The sequence below is a fragment of the Nyctereutes procyonoides genome, unplaced genomic scaffold (genome assembly GCF_905146905.1).
Source record: "Nyctereutes procyonoides isolate TBG_1078 unplaced genomic scaffold, NYPRO_anot_genome, whole genome shotgun sequence".
Lineage (NCBI taxonomy): Eukaryota > Metazoa > Chordata > Mammalia > Carnivora > Canidae > Nyctereutes > Nyctereutes procyonoides.
This window is the reverse complement of record NW_026575032.1, coordinates 1927544-1939767: the sequence shown is the minus strand read 5'-3', so window position 1 is coordinate 1939767 and position 12224 is coordinate 1927544. Positions and strand designations below refer to the sequence as shown.

The 12224-nt window shown below is 32.8% G+C and overlaps 1 protein-coding gene across 7 annotated transcripts in view; it reads right to left on the bottom strand.

The window, feature by feature from the left end:
* The window catches only part of BLTP1 (bridge-like lipid transfer protein family member 1), a 203403-nt gene that overhangs the window by 61286 nt on the left and 129893 nt on the right, over nt 1–12224 (bottom strand). For 6 of the 7 annotated variants that reach the window (XM_055316940.1, XM_055316944.1, XM_055316946.1 and 3 more), the window contains 6 exons: nt 8976–9682; nt 8317–8562; nt 7638–7731; nt 5665–5715; nt 2494–2700; nt 789–1027 (listed from right to left, as the gene is read on the bottom strand). In XM_055316940.1, coding sequence (XP_055172915.1) covers nt 789–1027; nt 2494–2700; nt 5665–5715; nt 7638–7731; nt 8317–8562; nt 8976–9682 — 1544 coding nt within the window. The remainder of the gene's footprint in view (nt 1–788; nt 1028–2493; nt 2701–5664; nt 5716–7637; nt 7732–8316; nt 8563–8975; nt 9683–12224) is intronic. The other variant, XM_055316943.1, reaches the window with a different exon arrangement.

Sequence of the window (12224 nt, the reverse complement as noted above, 5' to 3'; positions counted from 1 at the left end):
CTCCTCCTCCCTGCTCATGCTCTCTCTCAAACAAATAAAATCTTTAAAAAAATACATTAGTGGAAATCCATACAAATAAGTTCAGAACATAAGCCATTTACGAGTATATACATATGTGGTAAAACTATAAAGAAAAGCAAAGGAATGGGTAACACAAAATTCATGTTAGTGGTTATTTCGTGGGCAGTCATGAGGAAAATGTGGTAGTGATAATATTCATTGAATGAGCCTTCACAATACCGGTAATGTTTTCACTTTCAGTTTGTTTAATGGGTTGGTAAGATCACAGTTCTTTATTATACTTGAAACTGTGTAAATAATTTACACATTTTTGTATTACGTTTCAGAATAAAAATACAATAGCAAAAAACTTTTGGAGAGAGTATATAAGGATCACAAAACCTTATAGAAGTAGCTATTATGAAAAAGCCAAATAACCTCTGATATGAGCTAAATTCACCCAATGTGAAAATAAACCAAGTTATTCAGACTATAAAGAAGCTAACAGGTATAGAAACATATTCAACTTTAGTTTGATCAGAAATGACCTCAATAGTTGAATAGCTCTGCAGAGTTCAAATAAAAGCAGAGTCCTCAAGGAAGGTGTAACTGGTATTTTTTTACTTGGCTGAAGTACATCATTAATGAAATTTAAAAGTACTCTGATTAAAATTATTTAAATTTTCATGCAAGATCTACAAAAGCAAGTGTACTTTTTCATGAAAATATTACTTATTTCTCAAACCAATCATATAGTTTAAGGGGCTGAATTCAAAATGTAACGTTACCTGTCATTCCATGACTTCTCATTCTTCCCATTTTGTATTCTGCTTTCAGAGATGGTAAAAGTGCTGCTCCAATGGCTATACCATCTAACATGGCACTGAATTTAAGAACAATGGGCTTCTTTTCTAACCCTTCAGGTAGCTGAGGAAATTCATTTGTTTCAACAGGTGTTTGATTAACACTTGTTGGGGTTTTTTCAGAAGGTAGGGGTGTTGCAATATCTTCTTTCATGGGCTGAGGGCTATAAAGCAAAAAAAAAAAAATTTAAACACAATTAGAATAGCTACCATTTTATTGTATGCAATTATTAGAATTCTCAATGAAAAATAGCAAAAATTAACTGTGAACAGAGATTATCTAATTCAAGCCCACTTGAAGACTTCCTAAAAAAGCCATAGAAAAATGATGATCTAGAAAAGTAAACAAGAAGTAATAACAATACAAATGAATGTTATGCTGTGAAAGCCATTCATATTATTGTGAAACTAGAGTTAAAACTCATGTCTGTCTGATTCCAAATTCTGATTTAAGCATTGCACTCTACTACTGATTGTAATGTTGTAATATTACTACTGTTGCTACTATCACTATCACTATTAATAACAATATATACAATAACAATAATTTTTTGAGTGCTTACTATGTGCCAGGTAATCTTAGTGTTCTGTGTGTTTCATCATTTATTCATTTATCTCACAAAAACCTTTGAGTAGGTATGATTATCTGCTTCACAAATGAGGAAGCCTCGCTAGAAAATGGTGAAACCAGGATTTTAATTCACGTTGACAAGAGTCTCATTTTTTTAAACTATTACACTCTGTTTCCAATACATTATAATAAAGAAAAGTTCCTTGGCATATTTTTAAACTACGTCTTATGTACCCATTTTGGATTACATACTCCACTAACAGGAGAAACATATTTAAATTATTACTACTTACTCAACTCGACATGAATATTACATCAGAATTAAAGCTCAATAAAACAATTAGAAATATCACTGCTTTAGGACACTGGAAAAAGACTCACTGATGTTTTTATACCCTATAGGTTAGGCAAAAGGATCATAATAAGATAATTTTTTTATCTTTTATTTATCATATATTTACTAATTATTCATTAGTTATATAGCTTTGAGGATCAGGAATAAATCTTGGCAATGCATACCCATGAACAAGAGCTATAGAGACAGGGAATAGCAGTGAATGTACAAAGATCCAGTTTACCAACCTTTATAATATTTATGTGGCATGATCATATCATGCCTTGAACCATGTACAACAATTTCATATACAGTATACACAAAACCATGCTTGGGACATAAATGGCCACTGTAGTTTTTAAATCTATGCAGTCATAAATTACAATGAGTTTCAAGTAAATAAGTATTGATACAGTCCTAGAATTTGTCGGTTTGCTTTTTTTTTTTTTTTTTTTTTTAGTACCTCTTATGATATCCACAAATCTCTGGAATCTCTTAAGCTTTATCGACGCAATACAGAACACGGACAACTACATTTGTGACAAAGTACTTTATATCCCATAGGATTCTTCCACAAACATATGTGGCTATTTTCCAACTGCACCATAGTTCATACTGGTCAATATTTGGATGAAACCCTCTGTCTTCCTCCAAACTATTGTTAACACACCAAAGATCAATTTGAAGTATCACATGGAACCACAGAACTTGAAGAAATAACTTACGCTGTAGAAGGCTGTCTGATAAGATCTGAGATCTGCTTAGATAGTTGGTGGGAACTTCGAACCATCATGCTATGTAAGGTGGCAGGGTGCTGGGGAATGTTGATGCTGATAGCTCCTACTTTGAACACGGCAGCATTGTTAGTCTTCAACCCTCTCTGGGCACTGTAGAGGGCTTGTGACTTGGCAATACTACACTTCACTACAGTTCTATTAATAAAAAAGGAGGACCATTAAAATATAGCCAAATAAAGATAAATGTTGAAAAGTACTAAGGTGATGCTTTAAAATCATTCAATGAACTAAATGACTTAAGATTTTTCATGCATTTAAATCATGTATTGAGGAAAAGTTTTATAAAAGCATTGAAATGCATTTATCTTACATTGTTGGCACTCAAAATCATTCCATATCTTTAATGGAGTTTACAGAAGAAAACATGTATGTGCTCACAAGTAAAAGAATGAACACTGACATATTACATGTGTACAATACACAAAATTCCATTTTAATTTTTCCTCCATTCAGAATTCCTCTTTTTGTCCCCAATTTACTTTAGGGATTTAAAATAAATAATATATAATAAAATACTGTACTTCTTAGAATTTAATCAAAGGAATTCATCAATCATATAATATGTTGGAAGAGATATACGGGAAAGAAGAAATTTAACTTGCGTTTTTCATTTTTAAGATTTTCAACAAGGGTCAAAGGAATGATAGAAGAAAAATTCATAATAAATAGCTACTTAGTTAAGAATTAGTAAGCTTTACTAATTAATACACTTCTTGATTTCTTGTTCTCTCTTCTAATGCCTACAACAGTACCTTAAGCATGGTAGGCACTCACTGAATTTTGTGAAATTAGTGAGAGGAAAGAAGTACAGCTGAGGAATGACTTCCAACACTATAGCTGTGGAATTCCACAGATAACATATGATAAGTCATGTATATAGAAGCCATGATAAGTCATGTATATAGAAGACAGTTTTGACATATAGAATGGAAAGCTTCACACCAATGAACTGCACCAGTAAAGGCCCAGTTAGTAAATGGACAGCCTCAAACATGAATATTATCTTTCAAATGGGCAAAAGATTCTTGACAATAGATTTAGCAAAACAACACATAAAATGCAAATTTCGTATTAACTACAGGTCAGTTCACATATATTTATCTCGACTTAGGCTATAGAGGATTTACTAAGAATTCATTTACAGTCTCATGGATCTAAACAATCGATTTATCACATCTAACTTTTATTAAAGTAAACCTTGAGAAGCATAACAATGGCTCTATTAGAGGTGCTGATTATTTACAGATAAATGAAATGCAAGTATTATATAAAATTAAAAAATGATTACTGGCAAACTATATAGCTTTCTTCTACAAAGGCAACTATTTCTCAGAGACTATCACTGACTAGAAAAAAAAGTTAAGATATGAAATTGGTCTAGCAAGCATGAGAATAGATTCTGGGATATTGACTACTGAATTTGGAATCTTTTCTTAAATGTTATGATAAAGCTACTTTTATCATTAATGAGATTTCATTTTAAATTCAATTTCAGCATAAGCCAGAACACTCAGATGGTGCTAAAATGCAAATGATTTTACACTTGTGAACAGCATCCATCTACTCAATGAAACTAAACATACAAAGAAGTCTGTCTTGTTATCATGACAGTAAAATTCTATACCTACCTCACTGTTTTACCTTTATAATCTATAGACAGAAGTCTGTTTAAATATTACTTTTGATTATATAAGCACATATATAACACTAGAATTTCTGGTATACAGTAAAAGTAAGAATGGAAAGATAATTGGGCTGACTGCTCTTCTACAAGGACCCTACTATATCTCCAATGAAAATTCTGATGTTAAGGACTTCAGGTGCTCTGTGCTGTCCAACTCCAGAGGGCCCCATTCACACTGTAGTCTATGTAAATGGTGCCTACCACTACAAGGTGAGTGGTTTTCTTCTGAGCTGGACAACATGATAGATCTATTTTGATCAAATTGAGCCTGAAACTATAGAGGATGTCTAACTCCTGTCAAACTGCATGTGTTAAAGATATTAAGGAGACACAGAATGAATACTTAAATAGTTTACAAGCTAAGTGAGTTTTCTATTCATAACTTTATTTTAATTCTTGAACAGAGTTGTCACTTAATCTAGATCACACAGTATATAGTATATATAAAACTCTTACACAAGAAAGAAGTAGTCAAAATCTCTCTGAAGGCTATAAGAACTTGTAGCACCATAGACATGCCGCATACACGTAAAAAGTTCATGGCAAGTGACCCATCAATCTTGTTAAAGAATTCACTGACAGTGGTAGTCTACCCTCACAAAGTTCAGATCCACTGTGATCAGCTACAATGACCACAGTGCCTAATGAGGCAAATACTTTTTCCCCATTTTCTTTACTTCCTGAGTCTAGGCTATGGTCTTAAATGCAGGTCCCATCCTTCTCGATCCAACAGGCAGAGTAAATAATTTGAGGATTTACTCCAGGGCTTCATTGTCTCTACTCTATCTCCACCTGCATGTAAGACTCATGTAACAAATACTTAAATTAATAGCACTCAGTAGAGCTTACTGACACAAAATATCAGATATACTTGGGTCAAATCAAGACACTTAAAATATAAAAGCACATATAGTAAAAGCCATACATAAAATCTGTCAACAGAGTAGTAAACTCTCCTCATCTTATTTTCTTTAACTCTCCTCATCTTAAAAACAAAATTATAAAGTTGAGACATGTCAATGTTTTCATATATTAATATTTTAATAATTATTTTTGCAATTACTCTTATTCAAGTAAAACTTTTTAGTTTCTATTATTACATCAATCCTTAAGAAGGATTTACAATAATATAAATTTTAACAGTGAGGTGTCTTAAAGAAGCACAAGCAACACATAACTATAGTGTTAAAATCTTTCAACAACAAAACAAAGCGTGAATTATCAAAAGGTAGCCCTTACCTCTGTGTGTTCCTTGAATGTCAGTAAGCTTTAATCTATAAAAGGATCTATATTAAAGCTACAATATAATAACTATATACATTCACAGCCATGCACATAATCTAAATATTTCTTTAAAACTATTCAATACTATGTTAATCACAAAGCCCATAGGGAAAAAAAGTAATATGACATACAGAAACTCTTGTTTGGCTGTGCTTGTAGGAGATGTAGGAAAATCCTCCAGTCTACAGATGAAGATTCGAGAGAAAGCAGGAAAACAAAAAGGAAGCAAATAAACATTCATATGTAAATTAGTTACAGTATGACCCATCATCTGGAATGCTTTTCTTATTTTCCACTTTTAAAATTTTCCCTCCAAGAAAATTTTCAACTATTTGCGTTTTAGTTTCATTTCTTTTTAATTGAAATCAGAAATGAAAAATCAAAGAATAAATCCAGAAAGTCTTAAAACTACTATAGCCCAGTAGTGAATAATTCGTAACTTTTATTAAAAAAAAAAAAAGATCTTCGCTTTTTTCCAAAGGCAAGAAACATAACTATATAATACTTCCTAAAAAGTCCATTTTATAAATACTATGTTTTGCAAGTCTAGAGACTATGTGAAGTCCTTAAGAGATAACAGATAATAGAGCTAAGCAATTCAAGAGGATAGAGTAAATAAAATATCTGAGACAACTAAAGAAATTTGTTTTACTTGCTGCATAGGTTAAAGTAACCATGTATTTTAAATTTAGAGCCACCAATGGAATCATGGAACCAAAGGTCTGGAGTAATGTTTAGCAGAAGCACAGATTCAGACAACAATTCTTACTGACTGTAGGATTTTAAGTATTTTAGGCACTTGCTTTTATCTTTCTGAAGCTCAAGTTACTTTTCTGTAAAGTGGGATAAAACCATTCCAGTTCACAGAATTCAGATTAGGATTACATAAAGTAATCTAAGTGAGGCTCCTGGCTCACAGTAGGTAGTTGGTAAGATTGCAATTAATATATCATAATATTCCTTCTCCCACATGAATGATAAAAAAAAGATCTTGTCTGTCACAACTACTGTAATGTCCTGGTCTTTCCAGACTGCTTAGGAAATGCGATCTGTACCATGTAGGCAGCTATAAAGAAATATATTATTTGGTTCTAGGCTTACAGATCCAAACTACCCCAACAGCCTTAACCATCTATTGAAGGAAATGTTCTCCAAGACAGTTATCACATCACTCATATTTAAAATATGAATAGAACTGTTACTAATCAATATATGATTAATACCTAATTTTTATACAGCTGAACAAAATCCTCTAGTCAGTATTTAGCATGACAGATTCAATGTAAGATGATAGAACATTAACTAATTATATTAAGAAAGAGCAAATTCTCAAAACCTGACCTAAATTATCAAAGCATATTTTGTAGTTACAACATAAAGTTGCTTCAATGAAAGGAAATTAGTATATACTCCCAAGCATTTGAACAAAGTCAGTGGTTAAATATATTGATAATAGGTTAATGATCTGAATATATTGTGTATATAGGTAATCATCATCAGAACAATTCAAAACAGATCTAAGAGTAGTACTTAGAAAGAAAAGGTTAAGAGCAAAGAATCAAAAGAAAAGTAATATGGTATGTATGGTATACTCACTATAAAAAGTTTACCTATATTATTAGAAGAGTCTCATAGGCTTTATTATTAAATTCTTTAAATGAAAAATGGCAAGACAGAGTTTTAAAACCCAGCGTGAATTTGAGTAATGATTACTTAACATAAAATCAAGAAACAGTATGTATTTTTTGACTAAAATTTTAACTAGTTGAATTATGTAAGCTTTTGCATGTTGAATGTTTAAATGAAATTCTGAAGTTTGCATTGTAAACATTTTTTCTTGTTATACGATCTGACAATGTACCTGGAGTCAGTTTTTTGGAAGGGTAAACCAAAAGTAGTAAACCAAATGTAAAAAGGGAGAAAATTATTTTTTTCTGAAAACATTTCATTTGGTAATATTCTTAATGACCGGATGATAGTATTTGGTAACATAATGTATACACATCTCAAAACTCAGCATACATGGGATTCATCCAATAATTTTAAGTTTCCTATAAAACTAAAATAAACAGTTTAAGAAAATAATAAAAATTTATACACTTACTGTATATTTGGTGTAATTCCTTCAAGCAGCACAATATTAACACCACCAATATGAGCAGTGGCACATGTTTCAGTCATCTTTTGATGTAAAACATCTTAAATGTAAGAAAAAAGAATTATATGAAATCTGGAAATAAAATAATTGTACTTTGTTAAAGTTGCATTTTATCCATAATGCATTCAATGACAAAGTATAATTTAAAAAAATTTTTGTAGTAAAATTTAAATTATTTCAAAACTATTTTTTTTAATTTCTATTTCTATATATTCATACACACACACACACACACACACACACACACACACGTCAAAATTGGACTAATGCCAAACCATACAAGTGGACAAGTCCGGGGCAGCCTGTGTGGCTTAGCGGTTTAGTGCTGCCTTTGTCCCAGGGCATGATCCTGGGGACCCGGGATCAAGTCCCACGTAGGGTTCCCTGCATGGGCCTGCTTCTCCCTCTGCCTGTGTCTCTGCCTCTCTCTCTCTCTCTCTCTCTCTCTCTCTCTGTCTCTCATAAATAAACAAACAAACAAATAAATAAATAATCTTTGAAAAAATAAATAAAAATAAATGGAAAAGTTCATTTTTTGAAGAAAAACTGCCAAGTAGGAATTTAGGAGACACGGCATTGGCTTTTTTCAGAAAAGTAGAACTGCAGTGTTAGAATGCCGTCATACCTTTCATTTTTTCCTTAAGTGTAAAGCTGCCATGGATCCTCTTCAGTTCTGATTCCATTGTTAGCCCACCAATGTCTGCCTCCAGGTGTGTGCGGTTCACCATGCCAATCCCAAACACTATTAGAGTAACATGCTGAGGTTCAGAAGTTACTAAGCTACGCTTCCTCTGTGTCTTAGTCAAACTGTTACTGTCTTGTTCATTCTCAAACACAACTTTACATGTTGGCTCTGTAGGGCTCCGAACTCCTTTATGAGGAAACAAAGCATGTGGATTTAGATACAAAAACTGTGAAACAGAAGGACAATTCCAAACAGCATCTTACCTTTCTTCCCATTTCAAACCAGCCCTCTTCCTCACCAAAATGATTTTTAAAATTCTTCAACATTTTCCCATGATCGTATTGACAGTAAATAAGAGAGTCAGGTATTTAAAAGCAGGTATGTCTGAATCTTTAAGACCGTGCTGTGTGTGGAAGGACGGACAGTGGGGTGGCAGATTATCTAACTGCCATTACTTATTTTCGCTCCATGGATGACTGGCAATTTTCTCAGCATTTTGATTATCTAACTCATAACACTAAGAAAATGTGATCAGCAACCTCTTTTAGTATTACTGCTGTTCTAAAAAGAAAATTTTCAAATACAAAAATATCCACTACCTGCTGGTCCAAATGTTTCTGAAGATTTTTCCAATATTCCTGTTGGATCAGAGATAAGTGAATAGAAGTTAAGTAATTTATACATATTTTGCCAGCACTCAGCGGATGGCTCACTTTGCTCTGACACTGTGATTGAATCAGAGTCATCCATGTGGATAGTCATATGGTCCACCACATCTTTTGAGCCTTTCCTGGACACTTTTGAAGTTCTTCTTTCAGATCTTCCTAACGAATTTTTGTTTCGAGAGTCCTTTTTGTTATTTTCATTGTTGGTCCGTTTGTTCTTTGCATTGTTTACTCTATTGCCACCATTCAGGCTTCCTCTAGAACTGCGGCTGAAGTCGGAGGAGCGAAAATCCCGGTGTTTTCTGGTTTTGAAGGTAGGTGTTGGGGAAGCCGATCCAGCTGTATATCTGCTAAGTTTAATGTCAGTTTGAGTCGCTTTGATGTCGTCTATCATCGTACTAAATTGATGAATAAGGCGAACCAAAGCCATATCTACATGCTGGCTTATTGACTGACAAGAAATAGTGAAGTTACAGTGAAAGGTATTATAATATCGTTTGTTGAGATCATGGAAAGAAAGAGCGCTGGTAGAGTTCTGAGGAGTGCACACCGACTTTTCCATTACAACAGCACTGATGCTAAAGGTTTCCAACATCAGCGCTGGTTTGAACTCCAGTGGAGGAAGATTCACATGACCTTGCCTAAAAATGCAGAAAAAAGAAGAAAGTGACAAGATTTTATTTCCTTTTTTCCAGAGCTGCCCAACCTTTATTAGTTTGTTAGCAAAAAACCTCCAAGGTGAAACATGTTATAAGCCATTTAAATAATTTTAAGCAAGAAATCAAGCAGAAAAAGCAAGTATGCTTTTTCACAAGGCCAACCTTCTATATGCTGGAAAATAGGCTTTAAATCTTCCCTCTTGATCTTATTCCATAACTAACTAGTTAAAATCAGGTTCATGTTAGTTATTTCAGTGAAAGAATAAAACATTTTTTCTTGCCAGTATGATGGTACACCCAAATGGTAAATGGAATTTAAAGTCAATTATAGGTCAATTAGGGTACCTATCTAAACTATCCTCTCCCCCTCTGTTAAATATATTGTTTACATATTTAATTTCATTACATTAACATTTATATAAATTAATTTGCTATTTGAATGAAACCCTGCCAGCTTACTTCGCCAAAATGAAAGTAGTGAGGAAGGCGACTAGAAACAAAAAATGAAAAATGCACACAAAAAAGCTATGAAAATTATTTGGGCAAATCCTCCAGCTTATCTGAAACTTTTCATATAGGAATGATAGAGTCAATTTTAATATTTAAAAGTCAAAACTGTCTCAGGTTTCTGTAAACCAGCTACCAATAACAATGAACCTCAGATACCAAAGCTGTAATAAAAAGTATTTTCCCCTCTTCTCCTATGTACAATATGAATGTGTAGTCATATGGGTAAAATTTTTCTAGTAGAAAAAAGAAACAGAAGCTGCTCTGATATTCTCAATTTAACTTAAAGAATTTATTATTCTAAGAAAAACCCCACTTTGGGGTATAATCATGAAAATGCACAAGCTCATAGTAAGACTATAATCAATGCTAAGTGTGTCATCAGAGAAGGAAAGATTGGATTTTGAGAAATAGAATGGAAGGACAGAGAAGACTCAAAAGAGATTAAAATAATCCACAACTGCAGAATAAGAATTGAAAATATATAATGGAGGCAAGAAAGCCTTAAAGAGAAGATATTCAAGTAAAAGGAAATAATCACTTAAGACCAAAGTAGCTAGACAGGTAAGGAGTTGGTATGGGCACTATAGAGCCTAAGTTAAAATTAAATTAAAAAATATTAAGTCTCTACTATGTTCAACTATCTTATCTGGAGATAGCAAAGATATGAAGAAACTGATATTAAAAGAACTTCTACATGTCAGAACCTATGCTAAATCTAATAACTGTTCTAGATTTACAGGATAGGATATGTATGTTGGTACAAGAAACTATAACCCAAAAATAAAGTACAGTAATTAGCAGAATGAATAACGTGCTATAAAAAAGAAAAAAATCCAACTGAAATTAATGACCAGGAAAAGTGTACTGTGGCAAAGATCTCCAAAAAAATAGAGTTTAAGGTGGAATTATAGGAGATCTGAGAAATAAAAGCTAACCATGGGCCAGTAAAAAGAAGGTGGAGTATTTAGAGCTGATGTGATAGTATAAAAATGTAAAGGAATATTAAGTGCAACTACGCCAAAGACAATTAAGTTCAAAGTCACTTAAAGAACCTCTGTGAACATAAAAAAGTAAGGTCAGATGAAAGTCTAGTCTGTGGCAGTATTATATAGTATTTAGTAAGCCAGTAAGTAGGCTATAAACTACAATTATTCAAATACATATACAATCTAATTATATCTATGGATGAAACATACACTGTGTGTGTGTATATGGAAGTCAGCTATTGCAAACAGAAATACAAGTTTAACACAGAACTTTTAAATGTAATAAGGGAGTGTAGGTTTGTATTAGTGCTCTGGTGTCTGAATTTGATGATTCCAATGTGAATGGATTTGAGTTGCCATGGTTTGGTTCTATAACACCAGTCCCCTAACAACACCATTTAAATTTTAAACTAAAATTTACTGTGAAAAATTGCATAGAGTATAAACTTGCTGCTAGCTCTTCATTCCACAAATCACTACGTAAATAACAGATGTACACCATGATCATTAACCAATCACATTATCTAAGTTAGTGATTGGTCAATGTACATTTGTTATTCATTTCATGCACAGACAGTAAAGCATGTAGCTGTGTTGCCTCTTTGTGACAAACCGAAATGACATTTTACGAAAATGGATAATCAAAAGAGGGAACTGGACAGCAAAGATAAAAATGCAGTAATGAAACAAAAAAATGATAACATTGGTGTTGTAAATTAAAAGTAAATGGAGTTATAGAAGAAATGACTAATTGGAGATTGTGGATACTTCTATTGCTCTAGAAACTACAGATATGCAGCCAGAGGAACTCAGTGAAGGCAAACTTACTGGCATAAAGAGGAAAGTGGTAACAAAAAGGATGGCGATATCCCAGAGGAAGTGATGTTGGCAAAAAACTTCATAGTAAAAGGAACTCATGATGGTATTTCATGACATTACAAGTACAAGGAAAAAATGTTGGAAACTCATCAATACTTAACAAAAGAGTACAGCATTATGCCAAGGTACAGAAAAGATGCTCTTTCTAA